At 39.9% G+C, this 19,554-nt stretch overlaps 3 protein-coding genes across 4 annotated transcripts; 2 read left to right on the forward strand and 1 right to left on the reverse strand.

The window, feature by feature from the left end:
- The first annotated feature begins 851 nt into the window (after positions 1 to 851).
- Positions 852 to 3,889, forward strand: LOC143858854 (protein ECERIFERUM 26-like). Its single transcript, XM_077369562.1, has 2 exons — positions 852 to 1,323; positions 2,731 to 3,889. Exons 1-2 carry the CDS (start codon positions 907 to 909, stop codon positions 3,676 to 3,678), a joined length of 1,365 nt encoding a protein of 454 aa, XP_077225677.1. The 5' UTR covers positions 852 to 906; the 3' UTR covers positions 3,679 to 3,889.
- Positions 3,890 to 4,895: 1,006 nt separating this feature from the next.
- On the reverse strand, positions 4,896 to 8,067 carry LOC143858552 (myb family transcription factor EFM-like). Of its 2 annotated transcripts, none has more exons than XM_077369212.1 (4): positions 7,475 to 8,067; positions 6,531 to 7,136; positions 6,230 to 6,288; positions 4,896 to 5,880 (listed from the first exon to the last, which is right to left on the reverse strand). In XM_077369212.1, exons 1-4 carry the CDS (start codon positions 7,662 to 7,664, stop codon positions 5,401 to 5,403), a joined length of 1,335 nt encoding a protein of 444 aa, XP_077225327.1. In that variant the 5' UTR covers positions 7,665 to 8,067; the 3' UTR covers positions 4,896 to 5,400. The 2 variants fall into 2 exon arrangements, with proteins under 2 accessions (XP_077225327.1, XP_077225326.1); XM_077369211.1 differs by having other exon boundaries at positions 6,212 to 6,288; positions 7,475 to 8,066.
- Positions 8,068 to 14,542: 6,475 nt separating this feature from the next.
- LOC143858612 (uncharacterized) lies at positions 14,543 to 18,270 on the forward strand. Its single transcript, XM_077369304.1, has one exon. The coding sequence runs from the start codon at positions 14,889 to 14,891 to the stop codon at positions 18,078 to 18,080; it is 3,192 nt and encodes a 1,063-aa protein (XP_077225419.1). The 5' UTR covers positions 14,543 to 14,888; the 3' UTR covers positions 18,081 to 18,270.
- Positions 18,271 to 19,554: the final 1,284 nt, after the last annotated feature.

Raw genomic sequence — 19,554 nt, forward strand, 5'->3', positions numbered from 1 at the left:
AACATCTTCTAGTAAGAAGTTTTAAAAAAGAAATCCTTTGTATATACATTCAAACTACTGTTGGTGATATTTCTTTTTATCGAGAAATAGAAGAAGCCATACAGGGGTTCAACCGGTATCCTAATTCCTGAACTTATATCTCAAAGAAACCGATGGGATTCAAAACAAGTGACACAGCCCTCAAAGATTGTGGGGACTATGGGGCTCTGTGAGATCAGCATGAGTGGGCATTCGAACAGGAACTCGCCGGAGCATGCAGATCTCGCCTCTTTGTTCGTGAGAGAATCAAAAGGTGGATCTCAAGCCGCCCTTTTGATGATGATGATGATGGTGTGGAGTTGAAATACAGTTTCTGAGTGAAAAAGAAGGGACTTGAATCAGTTTTGTGCTGCTTTATGATGGTGTTGATTTCTGAATACAGACTCGCAGTAACAAAAGCAAGGAAGGTTAATAACTGAATGTAGGTTTGTCTGTCAAGTAAACAAAAATTCACCCTTGTTAGAAATATTGGTTCTTTTATTAATCTTGTGTTATGGGGCAAAGCCACTCATCCCAATCTCGTGTCATCTTTTGTCTGAATTCGAATTTTGTGCATTTGGATCAGTTAGTTGGGTCTTGCAATCCCTCCAATGTCCATATGTATTCAATCAATGACCATTTCATCCTTCCTTTGAAACACCTTGAAATTATAAATGAAAACTACTTGGCATTTTTGGTAATTAGAGAAAAAGTTGATGGAAATATCAGTTCTCCCTCTCCCCCTTCCAACCTGCTTGCATCATGAGAAAATCATTCTCCCGTGGAACATGGGTTGTTCAAACTTACAAACAGTCTCTGTATATAGAGATAGACTAGGTTAAGAAGAAAGAAATATAGTCAGAAATTGAAAGGCTTGAGACTCCGATCATGGCTGAGGTCAGGTTCCTGTGCAAGCGAACTGTCGTTAGCACTAAGCCGGTGAAACCGGGGAAATTCTACTCTCTGTCGGTTCTCGATCATGCCATGGAACAGCACAATGTTCGGATCATCTATTACTATCGTTTTCAAACCAAATTTGATGTTGGTGGAATCACGGAAAAACTAAGAGAGTCGCTATCTGAGACGCTGACAAGTTTTCCGATTGTTACTGGTAGGTTACTGAAGAACCCAGAAGGGCATTGGATGGTTAAGTGTAACGATGCAGGTGTGAGAATGATCGAGGCGAGAGCAAGTGGGAGTGTTGAAGAATGGTTACAGACGGCGGATCGGGTACAAGAACTGAAGCTCACTTACTGGGAGGACATGTTTCACAAGCAATATTTCTGGTCCACATTCTATGTTCAGGTGAGGCAATTTAGTTAATTTGCACATAGATGTTTTAGCAAAGGGAAATGATAAATTCACCCCTTTTCTTTACATGGGACAGCCAACTTCAGTGTATGTGGCAATCAGGCCGTTGAGTCTTTCCTACTTGGAAGTAAATCAGCCCCTCAACAGTCATAATAGATACACTAGAGGTGACAGTCCCAAGTAAAATAAAGTGGTGGATACATCACTTCCCTTTAGCAAACCTTCTTGCCATATCTAATTCATATTGCTATAGATAAGAGGCTCTACTTAGCATAACCCTCTAGCCTATTGTACTCCAACTGTTGTGATGACTGTCGATTTTCATGGAAACACAGACAATCATAGAAACTATATTAAAAAAATCCCATCGAGAGATTTACGTGGTTAATCATATCGTGGTAACGGTGTCAATTTTGGCTCGGGCACGGAGGCTCGCTCGAGCTCGGCTCGAAAAAAGCTCGGCTCTAATCCTTAATGAGCCGAGCCCGAGTTAGGCCAGGCTCGGCTCGGCTCGGCTCGGCTCGTTAAAGCTCGTTAAGAATTTAATATATTTAAATATATATATTATATATTAATATATACATTAAAAGGATTGTCCATGGAGTGAAAGGGGGGGGCAAAATATGTCACTTCATTTTTGGAACCCCATTTGTTACTAGGACCACCCCCCATAGTGTAAAAAAAGTAGTCAAATTACACTAGTAGGGCTGTCCAGGGAAGATGTGGGGGTGTGAACATAATATAACCCAAGCTCGGTAAGGCTCGCGAGCCGCTCGCGAGCCTGACCGAGCCGAGCCGAGCCGAGCCTGGTTCGAGCCCGAGCCCGAGCCGAGCCTCACTTGTGAGCTTAACGAGCCGAGCCGAGCCTGACCAAGCTCGGCTCGGCTCGGCTCGTTTACACCCCTATATTGTGGGATTGAATCAGCAACTCAGCAAGCAAAGTCGATACAAGAATTTCTACAATAGACGAAAAATTACAAAATACAAGATACCCAAAAGGTCTACAACCAAGACCTGTGTAGAATCCGAATCCTAATTTGAGTACAATTGTTTCTCCTATAGACGTAAACTATGCACTTTTCATGTCAAAAATTCCCTTATTTTGTGCTTAGGGGCACTACTCTGACCTCCTTCCTCCGTGAATACCTTAATATTATGGGTGCAGTTTGGGCTACATTGAAATTGTAGTAGACCATAGGAATATACATGAGATAGAATTTGAGCCATAAACATAACAGACTAGGTGGGCCACCATGAATCCGATACATCACTGTTGGTCCTACATTGATGGGTGACAATAACCCTTGTAGGTTATTATCCTCATCAACCCAAATAATTTAAGAAATCGTTTTTGTTGAACATGTGGGTGGTCTTTTAATATATTTTGTTGTCTTAGTGAAGCTTACCGAGTTCGAAGGCGGTGGGCTAGCAATCGGTTTGAGCTGCAGCCATCTGCTTGCAGACACAGCTTGCGCTACCATGCTAATCAAGGCATGGGCAGATACATCTCTACTTGGCAAAATTCTCTCTCCCCCATATGTCCATTCATTGCCCCCTAGAAAGCTTTGCTACAAAAGCCCTGACCATAAGATAAATATCGACTTAATCAACCATTACGAAGCCGCCATGGCTCTAAACAAACACTTCCCAAGCTCGGACGTCGAGCAATTCACAACGGTGACCTTTGCATTCACAGAAGATATGGTGAATTGGTGCATGGCTGAGTCTAGTATGCCTGATGGGCCAACCCCGACTACATTCGAGGCTCTTGCTGGGCTGTTTTGGGTGTGTGTCAGCAGGGCAAAGGGAAGAAAGAATGGGCTCCTAGACATATCTATATGCTTAGAGATGAGAAAGGTGTTGGGCCTAGATAAAGGGTTCTTTGGAAATGCTATGGTTTTTAGTAAGGTTTATGGGGAGGGATTAAAGGAAGGAGGGCTTGTGGAAGCTGGTAAGGCTGTAAGTGATGCGGTGGGAAAGATGGGGAATGAAGGGGTCATGGATTTGATTGAATGGTTGGAGTCAGAGAGAGGTGGGAGAGAGAAGCTAAGTGAAGAGCGTCCTATACTTAGTGGTCCTGAACTTGTGTGTGCTAACTGGGAGAGTCTGTCTTCTTACAAGGCCACGTTCGAAGTGGGCGTTGAGCCGATTCGAGTGTCGTGTTACTTAGAGCGAGTGTTTGGAGAAGGGCAGGTATTGATACTTCCTTCGCCTGAGGATGAGGGTCCTCTGAGTAGGATGGTTATGGTCACTCTCCCGCAGACTCAGATTGTCAAGTTATGTGAGGAGGCTCTTATTCTGAAGTACTCTCCGACAATACTAATGGGGGCGAAGAAAACTCAAGTTTGAGATATGGGGTATATACCTCAGCTAGAACAAGGCTTATTTAGCTTTACTAAGGCTTGTGTTTGTTTGTCAAATGGTAATTGTGTCAAAGGAAGCAGTAGTTTCCGTAATGAATACGTACGAGCTGTCTTACGTTTTGTGGCAGTAACTTATGTCCACTAATACTTCATACTAAATATAATGGCAAAACCTTGTAAGTGTGGATTTCTCTTTATCTTACAAATGTGAATCTCCCAATAGTTATTTATTATGTAATATTAAATTATGGGATTTGCTAGCTAGGCAATTTAGTAGAAAGCCATTTCGCAGACAGTTTCCAAATGGTTCTCTCCTGCAAAAGTGAGCCGCGAGATGGTTTGCCTTGTAAATCCATTAAATTAATAGCTAAAGAGACTATAAATTATTAATGTAAAAGAAAAATTGAAAGATTTATTTGGCGTACGAAAATTTACATTAATAACTATTTATAAATAGCTAAAGGTAAATTTAAATTACAAAACTCTACCATTATGTATATATACACCAAAATATATAGGGAAATGATATCAACACTCTTATGTTTTTATAAGATGAGCGACGCGTCTTGTCGTGTAGTATTTAAAGGGCTGTCACTGGAATATTACAGTTCTTAAAAAAGTTTTACAAGCCCTCTAAATATTAAACAATAAGATGCTTTCGCGCATCTTCTAACAAGAGTGGAGTGCTGAAATCATTTCCCAATATATAATGGTATATATTCATACATTATGAAAACAAGGTAGTGCTTAGAGCATTTTGGGAATTGTAATAGCTTTTCATAAAGAGACTATAAAGATGTAAAACAAGGAGAGCAGATAGTCACATGGTCATGCCGATACAAGTCCGTTCACACCTGCGGGCATGTGATGTCGACGTCTACTTATATATGCACATTTTCAAATCATGTCCACGGGATGATTCTAAGCCTTTGATTTGTAGGAGGAGAACACATTATATAAACACTGCAAATCGTAGGGTTAGGATCATCCATTGGTGATATCTTTGGGGCCCAACCTATTTACGTTCGTTGATCCAAATGATCGGTTTAGAACCTGTTAGACTTTTACGTACTGCACGTCGAAAGCAAAATGTGAAGACAAAAAACGCCGTTGTAGGTATCTGCTGGCTGATAAGTGATAATACGTCGCATCAACACTCATTCATCCTAAAAAGACAAACTTATCCTTCACATCTCAAAAATCTCATTTCGAAAAGGTGACACATACGCGTTGTCATTCAAACAAAAATAAATAAAATAAAGGGTAAATCCGTCTTTTAATTTCTATTGATCCGAAAAGCCCTCTTCTAAACGCCAAAACCCACGTAAAGCCCAACTGCATTTTCCACGCAGTGACTAGAACGAAGAAAAAGAAAACACTCGCTTTGGCTCTTCCTCTCTTTTTGTTTTTTTTTTTTTTACTCCTTTTTTATCTTCTCAAGAAGCTAAGAAAGAAAAAACAAAAAAAAGAAAACCAATCCTCAACGAGGTAATTAAAAAACCCTAATCCTAGAACTTTCTTCTTCTTCTTTTTTCTTTTTTTTTTCTTTGACGTAGGGTGTCCCCACCCCCTTTGGAAGTAGGACTATTCCCTACGGATGCTCGCAATTGCCCGTAAACCACGCGCATCGGGTAAGCCCGGGTGGGATTCGATCACACCTCTCCAGGGAGCAAACCCGAGACTTATGCCGAAGAGCCACACCCTAATCCTAGAACTTGAGGGTGATCTCGCTCCCATTGCTCTCCTCTCCATTGTCTCTCAATGAAAGTAAACCCTTTCCTCCCCCGTTCTCGCCACTATCTCCTCCTTTCCAGCTGTTGCTTTCACACTTTCCCTCCTCTTCGATACTCTCCGAGCGATCTCCAGCATCCCGGATGTCAGATTCCGGCGAGCTTTGTGTTTGAGGCGACGCATTGTAGTGCTGGCGGTGTTGGTGATGAGGGTGGGGGAGGTTGGAATGTAAGGGGTGGTGAGGTGGCACAGGATAGAAGTCTTGAGGTGAACAATAGTGTGCAGAGGTGTGTGTGGATGGGTGTGCGCCGTAGATTGCGGGACCCGCACTGTGCGCCACTGCAGCCGTGGCATACTCTGGTGGGACCCAGATGCTACCTAGGACTACGAGTTGAGGTGCTGCGGTCGGGGCCGCTTGAGGCGTTGGGCCCGGCCTTCGAGTGTGGAGTCGATATTTCTGTAAAGAGACCAATTCAATGTTAGGCATTGTTGAGAAAGAGATGGCTTTTTCCAGATGAAATGAAACATTTGATTCATGTGACATGAGAAAGCTTGAGTGCCCGAAATAATATTCCAAAGCCTTCGTAAGTTGTCTATTGCTTGTGTGGATAAGGCCTGTGTTATAGGGTATATAACTTCGATCATATTGATCAATTTCTAGCAGTAGTGTACAAACAAAAAGGGGGGTTCGTGGGGAGTCACTCATTGAGCAAATAGAACTTCTTCAAAAGTGTCATACGTCTCTAGCGGGCACTCTTAATCATGCATGTTGAGAGAGAGAGAGAGACCTGTAAATGGCTTTTCACCTCATCATTCGTCAACCCATCAACCTTCATCAGCTCCCTGATTTGCTTTGGGGTAGCAACTGTTTCAACAGATTAAAATTTACATCACAAAAGAAATCAATAACAAGAACACCAATAGGAGGGTAACGGTACCACTCCCACGTTTTTTTTTTTTTTTCTGGAAAAGATAAATAGAAGACATGAAAATCCAATCGTTTTAAGGAAAGACAAAAAAGAGACATAAAAAATAACAAATGAAACACTCTTAGAAATGAAAGAATGAAATTTACTTTATCTTAAATTTATATCACTTTCCTCATACCTTGAGAGCCACCCAACATCTGAAGAGCATTCACAAAACGCCGGTGTAAATCAGGTGACCAACACCTCCTTGCTTTTCTGTGTGCCTGTGTTGTTGTTGCTTGTGCTTCTGGTTGAGTCACCGACCCCTTTCCTTGCTCTGTTGTTGTCACTCCGCCGCCGCTTTTGTTGTAAATCTCTCTCCTTGGACACCCCATTCCTTTCTCCGATTCGTTGCATTTCTTCTCATCGATATCTTTATCGATCGGAGCCAGTGCCAAATCTGGGACAGTTCGCATCATGGAACTAGTACATCCATTCTTTTCCTTAGAGAATGGAAGAAAAGCTCCTCCATTTCTTTGCTTATTATCTAAAGCCAATTTTGGACTAACAGTAATGCTATGCTCAGTTTCTTTCAAAGATGTAGTCCCCATTTGGTGCAAGTTCACATCGTTCCCTTGGCTCCATAGCTGCGCCGATGTCATCCAGCTTGCCTTTTCCGATAAATTTGATACCTTCTCTGAGGCTTCAGAGCTTGAGTGACGAATAGGTATGAATTCTTCGAGTACCGGCCTTGTTTCTTGGTTTGTTTGGTAAGTTTCAAGCTGCTGCCTAAAAGCCTCCATGGCTGGAAAGGTAAAAAAGATGATTCAAAACAGAAAACTATTGATGTTTTCACAGTGGAAGCTCACAAATATTATCGAAATTCTTCTTAATTGGAAATCATCGTAGCACCTCAAAGTCATGCGTGAGTTTATAAGCGATGGAACTATAAATATAAATAATTATTTTAAAACCAATAAGTGGTTGCACCACACAAATTCAGTTCAGTTTTGTTTATTTTCTTTGGTTTTACCTTTGTTTTATTTTACTTATCTTCCTATACTTTAACAGATTAGGCTTAACCATCAAAAAAAGGAAAGAAAAAGAATGAATGTAATTGCTTAACAATAATTGTATGGTTACCATTATTGAGAAGTTGCATGCAGAGAGGAAGCTCGCGTTTGAAAGCATCGATCTTTAATCGTTCTTCTTCGAGGCGAGCAAGTAACTCTTCAAGCTTTTGGGTCTGGTCAAACTGATCTCCAAATGATTTTAGAAGCATTGAATAGCTTGTGGGCTTGCAATCTAGGCTTAGTTCCGAAGATGAACCCATGTTTGTGTAGTATTGTTTCTAGAGAGAGAGAGAGAGAGAGAGAGAGAGAGAGAGAGAGAGAGAGAGAGAGAGAGAGAGGATGTGTTGTGAACACAAGGAGGATCGAAGGGGATCGTCTTGGTTTTAGGGGTGAATTCGAGGGGAGAATAAAGTTGGGTTTTGGGTGAGGAGAAAGAAAAGCAAGAGATAAAGCAAAGGGATGGTAACTTCTTGTAAAGAACAAAGGGAAAAGCTAGGGATGGTCTGAGAAGGAATCAAGGTGGCCATGGGTCATGTGCTTAGAGCTCGGTTTAAGAACCTTTTTCTGTCTTTTGTACGAATTCAAATCACAAATGGGAAAAGACTCTTCTCTCTTCCTTGTGCTCCCTACTGCTCACCCATCTCACCTATCTGCTACGTATACTAGCTTATTTATACTGACATCTTGATGCTTTTCCATAGAGATCAAAGTTTAAGGATTAGGATTGTCCAATAGAGAATATTTTTGGGGTATGGATTATCTAGGATAGATACCAACAAATAAACGGTTTATATCACTAATAAAAAAATGGTCTCCATCTATCCTTTACGTCTCTATTTTTTGAAAAAATGGAGAGTTTGACGGTTGAAAATCATTTTGTCATAGAAAACTGGCATTTATGAATCAATTAATGCAATGGGTCCAAGCTGATGTTTATCCAAAGCTTAATTTCTTATGAACAGCATGAATCTGCCATGATTAATTAATGAAAAGCTGCATATACCACATACACTCGTTCACTATTAAAAAACATATTCGAAAGAAAAGAAGCAGCTTTTGTTGTATAAAAAGCTTTTCATGGAAGAATATGTAATGGAAAATTAGAGAATATTTTATATTTTGAGTTTGTGGGGTGAGGAATATCTAAGTCCGAATTCTACGGTTGTATAAACAGCTGCACAAAACCCAAAGCTTAAAGGAGAAGAACCTCCATCCGAAAGAAGGAAAGAGGAGTAAGAGGTGGGGAATCTTCCTCTGCTACTAAACTTTATTAGTGAAGTGGGTAGGAAGGTAAGAAGATTCTCTCAATAAAAAGTGTCTAATCTCTCTCTCCCTCTCACTGAGAATCTGAGATTGCATCGAATTCCCCTGTACAATAATGAAGGTTGGTCACTTTCCCATCTTACTCTTCTCCTACAAGCCTCCAACCCTTACCTTTTGTCACGATTCTCTGTCGATTAGGGAGGATTCTCCTCCTGACACGTGTCTTAATATTCTCCATATCGTCCTTGTTCTGAATATCCTTCTTGTCTCGGTGTATTCTCTTCGTGGGAATATCAACTGTGAAAATTCGAAGCCGATAAAATTCGAACCCACCACTGCCACTAGCATATCTTTTTTCGATTATCACTATGACTTTCTTTTGTTTCTTTCTTGCGGATATGGAGCAACGATGGTAGAACGATGATATCCACACTCAAAGTACAGCGGGGTCTACTTCATAGGATGATCCAAACCATCCATTTGTTGGACCACAATGTAAATAGGCTGTAGCTCGAAATCCATTAGCCTAGGATGATCCTAACCTTCGAATCTGTAGAGGGTCTGCACACTATAGAAACCTCTATAGATGGGATGATTAGGATAGGATCATCCTATGGAGATTGGATCGTTTGTCCATCAGCGCCCACAAAGTCTTGTAAAAATGCTATAATTAACGACCTTGATCTGATGATTTTAAGGTTCCCTCAACAAAAGCTAATCTGTTGATTTTTCTGTAGTTCTTTATCTAATGCATGGGCGTTTGCTATAGGAACATGACCATATGGGTCTACCTATGATGCTCGACAAGATCAATGGTCTCGATTGCACGCACTCGGTGTGAGATCCTCTAATTAATTGATCGTCACCATTAATTAACCCAACTATAATCTCTGCCTAGTTTCTCCTTTGTTTTGATATGGGTACCATTCACTTTATTAAACCCCGTTTTGAATTGGCAGCTGATAGATTTTTTGAAAATTATAATACGGGAAATGATATTTGCACTCCCTACTTCCTTAGTTTCTACCTTTTTAACTAGCTTTAAAAGATGTTATAATTTCCTAAGATAGATGCTCTCGACAGCTAATCATATAATAGTGACTGATAAAGTGTGGAGTAGCATTATCAAAATCAGGGAGTGAGGATTTCATTCCCTCTAATAAGCCTACTTTTAAATAGTGCTATATGTATTGCCTTACCAAATAGCGATCTTATATGCAAATGATTTTGATATTTGCTGTAATTATTTATAAAATAATGGCTATACTTAGGCTTTCAACGAGGGCTTAATGCCATGTTTACAAGTAAGATTAACTTAAAATAACTTTGGCTTTTGGTGGGATCCAAAGAGGCTCATAGAAGCATAGCTTTGTCAAGCTAGAAATGTATGGTTAGATAAAGGGGTTACCATTAAAAAAAAATTAAGCTGGCTTCTTAGCTTCTAAAGAAGAAAGTGGTAGATATGTCACACATTAGTCATGCTACTCACACTCTCGGAATCTTTGTCATTGTCTTTGATTAAGGGCAAGAAAGGCCTTTTCTTTTCCTTTTTCTTTGATGGTTTGACCATTGACGTACATGGATCTTAGCATCTCATACATGTGAGGGTGGAGAAAGGAATGGAATCGCTTTGGTCGGCCTCTAAAGGGACTGTTATGTGATAAAAATATGTGTTGAGTGACACTGAAGAGAGGAATTAGACATGTTAATGTTTATACGAAATTGAGTAGTTACATGTAAGGGTTTCAATAGCTAATGGTTCCAGAGGGTCGGACTTAATTGGACAGCACCTATGGGGTTGGATCCAATTCGAATTCATATATCAAGGCCTGAAATCATGCCGGATTGGACCCAGACATAGCCACATTATCTATCGATTGGAGGGTGCTGATGTACAGAAATACCCTTCATACGCTGTAAATGAAAGGGTATTCATGAAGGGTACTTTTTTCATAAAATTCCTAATCAATTTTTTTTTCTTTTTATCCTTTGGAACAAAAAGTCTCTCTCTCTCTCTCTCTCTCTCTCTCTCTCTCTCTCTCTCTCTCTCTCTCTCTCTCTCTCTCTCCAACTACCGCCCTTGATATTTGATCCAACAGCAGCCCACTTTTTAAGATGCTGCTGTTGGATCAAATATCAAGGGTGGTACTCCTGTAATACCGCCAATACCGACTTACATGCGCATTCACCATATGATTTCTCATTGTTTTACTTATTTAGATGCTTAGATTACTCATAGATAAGGGATTGATTTGACTGAAGAAATTATGGAGCCACAGAGTCAGGCGTAGAGACAGGAATTTACACGGGTAAAAGCGGGGGGAGGGATAAATACTTAAGCATACATGTACAGCCATGGCCCCCTCATGATATATGTGCGTCCACCCCTGCACACACTAATAGTGGACAGAATGTTGTAAATCTCCAAAATTCAAAGTGTGTACAACTTAGTTAGGACCATAGAGCATGATTTGGGTCACTCCGATGGATGGCCCAATTCGATATGGATCATGGCCAAGGCACTAGCAGTAGGATCCATAGAGCACTCCAATTATGATCTTACCAATAAAGGATCTGAATGGATCATGGACAAGGCACTAGCAGTAGGATCCATAGAGCACTCCAATTAAGATCTTACCAATAAAGGATCCGAATGGATCATGGAGAAGGCATAGGTGAAACCGGTCCGAATAGGATCTGTTGACACCCATAGTTAAATGAGGCACGCTCATATTTTTTCTTTCAATAGTATTAGTGGCAAAAGTATAAGTGGGGCTGTTTGGTCACAAATGGTCCGGGGTTGTCAGCCACTGCACCAAGTGTGGGTGTGTGTGAGCGTGTGGTGAAATGCATGGGCATGCCCGCCTCATGGGAGGCAAGAAATTGGAAACTCAATTGTAGGGGTTGACAACCGACTGAAATGTTTCCATCCCCTATGATTGGATTTCAGGCAATTGAGAAGAACAGGGGATCGAATGATACTTCTTCCTTAGGCTCCTCTGCCTTTAACTCTTTACAGTACATTACAGACACGACGCCAAATGTGAGGATGTCGACACACGCATAATGTGAATAACAAGTTGACACGCACAGAATGTGAACGACTCGTGACTGGTTGAAACGTCGATGAGCACAAAATGCAAACGCCGCCGTTGGTGCACGCATAATGCAAACGGCTTTTAGGATCGACAAACAGTTCGATCTAACGGACCAATATAACGACACAAACGCATAATGCAAACGACTTTTAGGATTGACAAATTGTTCGATCTAACGAACCAATAGAACGACACAAATGCCAATGCAAGGGATAGTTGAATTATAGAGAAAAACCCACCTAGGAAGATGAATTCATTACTTCCCTAATCCGGAAAAGCTATAGCTACATAAAGTTAAAGGTACGGAAGGATAAAATATAAAATGCTAAAACATGTTGTTGTTTGATTCTGGGACCCCTTTCTTGGAGATAGTCATCTCCTTCTATAGCTTTATTCGGGAAACCACACATCAATGACTTCATTACCCCACGTTCTCATGGGGGGAACTCTTTTAGTAACTGCATTCTCCATGCTCCATTATTCGCCCGTCCTTTCTTCTGGGTGGTAATGTGTCACGTATCTGACCCACTCCAATTGGGTAGTTTTAGTATTTCAGTCACGCTTGTATGTGGGAAGGGACTTATGATAACGGTCTAATCCACATGTTCCCATTGCTCCCGCTAAATGCCGGCCTGGCAAATATCTCTTTAGAAATTAGAAGGGGCCCATCCGAGTTGTCATCTAGTGATTGGGTCTCTTATGACCGATCTTTCCCGAAAATGGGTGTAAACAGGTGCCCACTGGTTCTATTTAATAGTCACAAATCGAAGGGATAGAATCATCCAATCAGAGTGGATTCTCGTGCATAGCCCATCCATAATAAGACCTAATAAATAAATATGGTTGAATTACTGCACAATGAGCCTCTGGGTTCCAAAGTTTGTGAGAAATTACCCCCAAAATCAATTGAAGCGGAGATAGTTTCGGGCGATAAACAAACCGTAACTCATTAGTCATTTGCAGCAGGATTTAAAAGTTACTTTAAACTTGTTGTGAGTTTACTAATTGTTTGTTAAAGGAGGAAATGTGGCAGACTTCAACGCTTTTTAACAAAAAAAAAAGGGACGTGAATTATCCTACAGGGGGTGCGAATTTATCAATCCAATAAAAAATGAAAAATAATGTGTGGAGTGACATTATCAAAACAAGCAAGTGCGGGTAATCATCTCCTTTCTATATAAACTCCCAATTCGGACCATAGAAAAGGGTCGGTGGAGGTTGTTGGTTCACCTAAATCACCGCCGCGTCGCTGGGCCGTCTTTTCCTATTGTTTTAGTAAATAAACACCCCCTATTCCACTTGAATATTACAAACTGCCCCAACGGTTTCTCAATTTGGACTCATTTCCAATTTCAGTTGCCCGGGTAAAGTAGTGTTCCACTGAATCCCGAAATCCGGACTAGACCATTCTTTTACTATTGTTTTAGTAAATAAGCATGTGTTACTCCATTTATCTATTTATTTACATGTAAGATATAACAAAAGTAATAATCTGAGGCTGGTTAAGTGCATGTGTTTGCTACATTTGGACCTGAGTTCAATTTTCACTATAATGTATCTTTTATAATTTTTATTTTCTAATTAGATTTCATAAACACTATGTGACAAAATGCTGTTATTTATCTAATCTGTGTTTATTTAGGAAAATTTGAGTTGAATTTATAAAATTCACATCTAATTCGATAAATGCGAGAAATTTTGAATCATTTAGGATTTTTTAAGGTTTAAAATAAGGTACAAAAATTTGAGTTTTTCAATAATTCTAAAGTTTTGCAACTATTATGGGTAACCAGAGAAACATTCGTTTTGAGGATTCATTTTGAGTCCAAAACTGATTATTGGTTTTAAATAGTATTTTGGGGCCGTTTGGATAGGCGGATTTTAGAAACTTTGATTTTCCTCAAAATCCAGGATGGGAGACGAGAGAAGAAGGAGACCGTTTCTGGTTTTCTTATTTCTCGCCCTTCTTTCCGTCAACAAGAGGAGAGGAGGAGATCATCCCATGTTTCCTGGTTTTAGAAATCTCAGGATGGGAGAGAGATTTCTAAAACCTGGATTTCTTACTTAAAATTCAGGATTCTAAAGAGAAGCGAAACAAACAGTCACCTTCTTCTCTTGTCTCCCATCCATGATTTTGAAAAAATTCAAGATTCTAAAACCCATGTATGAAAACGGCCGCTTTAAGTCCAATAATCAATTTTGGACTCAATCAATCCTCAAAATCCAAAACAAATATGGTATTTACGTCAACATTTGAAGTGAATAATGAACGTTAAGGCCCTGTCGGATTAATCGTAGTTTGAGCTAGAATAATAACCTATTTGAAGTGAATCATTAACATTAAGGGCCTATTGATTTTGGATTTTGAGCCCAAGACTGATTATGGTTGTACTCAAATTTTGATGCTCAAAATCCAAAACCAAGTAGATTAGACTTTTTTTTTTTCTGACAGGTAAGGTTGGGTTGAACTCCCACCTCTAGGTTGAAAACAAAGCCCTGACCATTGAGCTAGAGACCCAATCCCCTTGTTTGTTAAAGATTATGACAACAATAATCAGTTTGGCACTTACAATCGATTGTCATAATCTTAACGACCAGGGCTTAGCTTTGTCAGAAAAAAAAACGATTTTTTAAGTAGAGGGTATCATTCTCATTCTAAACGAGTTCAGTTGTGAGTGGTAGGATTGAAAATTTAGGTGAAGCAATGGTCTTTTGATAGAACTGCAGCTTGTATTATTTAACTTTGCCATTTTCATTTCTTTTATGTTGAAGTCAAAACACAATGCTTTCGTAAATTTGGCTTCACTCTCGCTCTCGTCTCCAAGATCTAGAAAGATTCAGACACCCAATCAACCACAGGAAACAAAGAACCTTTCATTGTAAGTGAGATTTTCAGTTCCATATCAAATTCTCTATAAATTTTCACTCAGTCCCATCTTACTTTTTCTTCACATTTTTATTCCATCTGTTGTGAAGAACTGAATCAGATTTTCCCAACCCAGTTTTTCTTTTTCCTATTTTTTTCTCACATTCTATTTCTGAGCATCCGGATCTCTATTATTTCTTGTTTTAGCAAGTGGGTAGTTGAGAAATTGTTAAAAAGAAGGCCTACAATTTTCAGTTATGAAGATTCTATCTCTGATTCTCTATCTCTTGACCTTAGAGTTCTTGTTCTTCTTTAGCTTCACGATTTCTTACAGAGGTCATGAAGTGTTCACATGGACTCCTACCTTGGCCGAAGAATATGACCCTTCTGTGAGCAACAACTATGCTCGCTTTGGCGAGGTCGAAAAGAAATGTGCATCTGTTATATCTTTAGGTTCTGAACTGAAACCCGACGAAAACAGAAAATTTAGTATTCCAAATGAACTATCCTTCAGTAATGGAGATTGGGGACAGGAGAATAATGGTGCACCATTAATGCCATTCGATAGCAGCGATGCACCGAAGAACGATTCGGGTTTTCCCCCTCCCCTAAACTTGGTTTCTTTTAGAGTGATGGATGTTGATTCAGTTCATAGATCTAAAAAAATGGTTAATGTTAGTGGGATTTTGAATTTAGGCATAAGTAGACGAAATGTCACGTCGTCCTACAGTATTTATTCGCGATCTCCTCAGTTTCAGATGCTGCCTGGGAGTTCTTGGCTTTCGATTCTGTTCGAAGGGGTTTATGTCGAATCGGAAAGGAATGGCGGGGAGCGAATTCTATGTTTGTTAGGGACTTCTATCTTGCCTTCTAGACAATCTGATTCTACTGATCCATGGGAATGGGTGAAGGGTTCTAATTCTGGCTATTCCCAGCCTCTTCTTTTGCAAGATGACAAGATCTTACTCGTTCTTCACTATCCGAAGACCTTCACGTTGACCAGCAGAACAGTACATGGTGAGATGAGAAGTCTAAACCAGGAACCTAATGTTAAGTACTTTGACAAGATCGACGTATCTTCCCAGTTGGGCCCTTATTCGATTTATCAGTTCGGATCCGAAGGGATTGTGTCCAAAGCCTGCGATCCTTACCCAGCTCAAGATAACTTGACTGACAACCAGATCGAGATTTTTAAAGGGTTTGGGTTCTGTGGAATTCTTGAGCAGTTTACATCGGGAGAAGCTTTTAATGTCGTGCCAAACTGGAAATGTAATGTCACTGATGACTATTGCAGTAAGTTGGGTCCTTTTGCATCTGGAAGGGAGGTTAGGGCCACAGATGGTGGTTTTAAGAATGTCAAGCTCATGATTGAGGATGTGAGGTGTGAACCTAAATTTGTGCAAAATAATGGAAGTACTGCAAGAGTGTCCGCTATATTCCGAGCAATTCCTCCATTGGAGAATCAGTATACAGCCACACAAAGAAGTTCTCTTACTAACATGACACTTTCGGCTGAAGGAATATGGAATTCCTCTGGTGGGCAGCTTTGCATGGTTGGTTGCCTAAATGGAGCTGCAGATGGGTGCAATTCTCGCATTTGTTTGTATGTTCCCATCTCTTTTTCTATCACACAGCGAAGCATCATCTTTGGGAGCATATCTAGCATCAACAATGAGACAAATTCGTACTTTCCTTTATCCTTTGAAAGGGTACTCCACCCTTCGGAACTGTGGAACAGGTTCAGCACCTCTCATCTTTCATATAAATACTCAAAAATCAACTTGGCTGGTGCATTTCTGGAGAGAAGTGAGTCATTCTATTTAGGCGCTGTTATAAAGAAATCACTCCTTAGCTATCCAACATTGGAGGATGGCTATGAACAAGTTAGTCTTTCTCTTCTTTCGGAAGACCTCACTCTTCATGTCTCTGCAATATCTGATCCATTACCCAAAGTTCCTTCTCAAAGGACATCTATTCGGATGGAGGTCCTCTCTCTAGGTCCATTGTTTGGACGTTATTGGTCATCTCAAAATGAATCATCTGTAGTAGGGGAGAAGCAATTCCATGCTAAACCAAAATCCACTGAACAACTTCTTTTGAATGTCTCTGCAGAGCTAACGCTTTCTGGTAAACCTGACAGCAATGTCTCAGTGCTATTCTTGGAGGGTCTGTATGACCCAATGGTTGGAAAGATGTATCTAATTGGTTGTAGGGATGTCCGTGCATCGTGGAATATCTTGTTTGAGAGCATGGATCTTGAAGGTGGGCTGGATTGTTTGATCGAAGTGAAAGTGGAGTACCCACCCACAACTGCGCTGTGGTTAATGAATCCAACAGTGAAGATCTCTATCACCAGCCAAAGGAATGAAGACGACCCCCTCCACTTTAGCCCGATCAATCTCTTGACACTTCCCATTTTATATCGGAGGCAACGAGAAGACATACTCTCGCGCAAGGGTGTAGAGGGTATTCTTCGTATTTTGACGCTGTCTGTGGCTATTGCATGCATATTCAGCCAATTATTTTACATTAGAGATAAGGTTGATGCTGTTCCCTATATCTCTCTTGTCATGCTTGGTGTTCAGGCTCTTGGATATAGCCTTCCACTGATTACAGGTGCAGAGGCCCTATTCTCTCGGATGGCATCAGAATCTTATGAAACCCCATCATATGATCTTGAAAATAACCAGAAATTCCGGGCAATTGATTATACTGTTAAGTTTCTTGTGCTGGTTGCATTTCTACTTACCCTAAGACTCTGCCAGAAGGTATGGAAATCTCGTTTGAGACTACTCACACGTACTCCTCTAGAACCAGATCGTGTCCCAAGTGATAGGCAGGTTTGTCTCATTAGTTTGGCTTTACATGCGATTGGGTTTCTAATAATTCTTGCTGTTCATGCTGTAAACACTAGTAAGAGACCGCTTCGGCCAGAACTGTATATTGACTCAAGAGGAAATAGCCATAAACTGAGGGAGTGGGAAACCCAACTCGAGGAGTATGTTGGTCTTGTTCAAGATTTCTTCCTGCTTCCTCAAATCATTGGCAACTTTTTGTGGCAGATCAACTGTGAACCACTACGGAAAGTATATTACATTGGAGTGACAGTAGTGAGGCTTCTTCCCCATTTCTATGACTACATAAAAGCTCCTGTTTTTAATCCCTACTTCTCTGAGGAGTATGAATTTGTAAACCCGAATTTCGATTTCTACTCCAAGTTTGGGGACATTGCAATACCAGTGTTTGCTACTCTGCTTGCAAGTATAGTTTATATTCAACAGAGGTGGAAGTACCGGGAACTTAACCAGGCATTGAACTCGGGGCAGCGTAAACTTCTGCCTCTGGGGTCCAAAATTTATGAGAGATTGCCCTCAAAATCATTTGAAGCAGAGCTCGTTTCAGGTGTGAATCAAACAACACCTGATCATTTGGAGCAGAATGATGTTTGACAGTTACTCTTGGTTAACCCTTTGAAGGTCAGTGAGCATGAATAGTGGTATAAAAGTTACTTCAAAGTTGTTGTAAGTTTTGCTTTCTTTCTTTCTTTGTGTTTTTTTTTTTTTTTTTTGAATATTTTGTAAGCTTTGCTAATAGTTTGTTAGATGCTGAAAGTTTAACTGGTGAAAGATTTTAAGGTGACTGACGAGTTGGATGGTTACTTTCCTTCTAAGCATATTGGTTGATACTACCCTTACATATATTGCTCATGAAGTTTTAAACATAAATACTTAATTCTAAGTTTACATATTTTGAGGTGGATTATTATTGTGATTATACAACACAATCAAACTCTAACACGTGAAAGAATACGGCATTGCAGATTTGTGATACTAAAAATGCCTAATAAATAACTTGTTGTTTAATGAATCCTTAGCCTTTAATTAAAGAATGAACATATAGCATCCTTGAAAACAATAACCTCCATTTATGATATTGTAACAAATGAATGCCTACATCTAAAGATAATGTTTCTTTACAAATTAGCCTATTTATTGGAAGTGATCTGTACATCTGAATGACGAACTTGTCCAAGTGTTGCCTCATTTCTCACATACTTGGAAGAACCAGGTAAATGAGTCTTGGTGCTTATTTAGTTGATGTTATGAAATATATAACCATAACATCTCTATGAAGCTCGACATTGGTGCAGGATATTAGATTCAAAACATGATAAACTTATCAGGTTTGGACCATTTGCATATCTGATTAGTCAAAGCTTAAGGTTCTGATTGATATCTTTCCCTACTACCAAGATGATTTGAGGGCATGGTTTTAAATTTCGGCCGCCAGGAGCGAAATTTAAAAACCGAAACCGAAATTTAAAAATTTTGGCCGAAATTATAAGATTTTCACCGAAACCGAAATTTCCACCGAAATTTTGTTTTTGGCTGAGGCCAAAACCAAAACTGGAACTGAAATTTAAAACCATGTCTGAGGGTAATTATTTCCTTTCCAGAGTAATTTAGAAAGGAAATAAACAGCCTGTAGCAATGAAAGTAATGTTTGGTCCACCTTATCTTTGGGGTTGTTTCCTCTAGATTGTGTTGATCTGTCGACAGTAAAACCATAGAATGTTTATTAGTTGAAACCGGTGACCAAGTATTTTCTTATTGGGATTTTCATTGACTGCTGTGGGAATTGAGGTGGTGACTTGAGATCTCAAAATTTTGCTGACGTCCTTGTCGTCCGCATGAACTTCAGCAGCTGAACTTAAGAGAATACATGTGATGTGGGAATTGGTCAAACGCATGCCCAAGATACTCGTGGGTTTTCTTTTATTCATTCAGTATAATATTAAAACTTCCTGCTGAATTCTAAAGAAACAAAAATCCTCACAGTACTTTCTTTTGTTAGATGGAGATCAAGATTGGGGTATCATTTGATTTTGAACATAGAATTGACATTGTTCTCAATACTTATCGA

Source organism: Tasmannia lanceolata, unplaced genomic scaffold (genome assembly GCF_043159265.1).
Source record: "Tasmannia lanceolata isolate RefF3 unplaced genomic scaffold, GAP_Taslan_0.1 ptg000026l, whole genome shotgun sequence".
NCBI classification, from domain to species: domain Eukaryota; kingdom Viridiplantae; phylum Streptophyta; class Magnoliopsida; order Canellales; family Winteraceae; genus Tasmannia; species Tasmannia lanceolata.

What these genes read in the sequence shown, in the direction of transcription:
- LOC143858854 (XM_077369562.1), top strand. Translation starts at nt 907, where the DNA reads ATGGCTGAGGTCAGGTTCCTGTGCAAGCGAACTGTCGTTAGCACTAAG. An exon ending in GGTCCACATTCTATGTTCAG is followed by an intron (nt 1,324 to 2,730) that starts GTGAGGCAATTT and finishes GTCTTAGTGAAG; the next exon opens with CTTACCGAGTTCGAAGGCGG.
- LOC143858552 (XM_077369211.1), bottom strand. Translation starts at nt 7,664, where the DNA reads ATGGGTTCATCTTCGGAACTAAGCCTAGATTGCAAGCCCACAAGCTAT. An exon ending in GATGTTGGGTGGCTCTCAAG is followed by an intron (nt 6,289 to 6,530) that starts GTATGAGGAAAG and finishes CTGTTGAAACAG; the next exon opens with TTGCTACCCCAAAGCAAATC. An exon ending in AGGTGAAAAGCCATTTACAG is followed by an intron (nt 5,881 to 6,211) that starts GTCTCTCTCTCT and finishes GTCTCTTTACAG; the next exon opens with AAATATCGACTCCACACTCG.
- LOC143858612 (XM_077369304.1), top strand. Translation starts at nt 14,889, where the DNA reads ATGAAGATTCTATCTCTGATTCTCTATCTCTTGACCTTAGAGTTCTTG.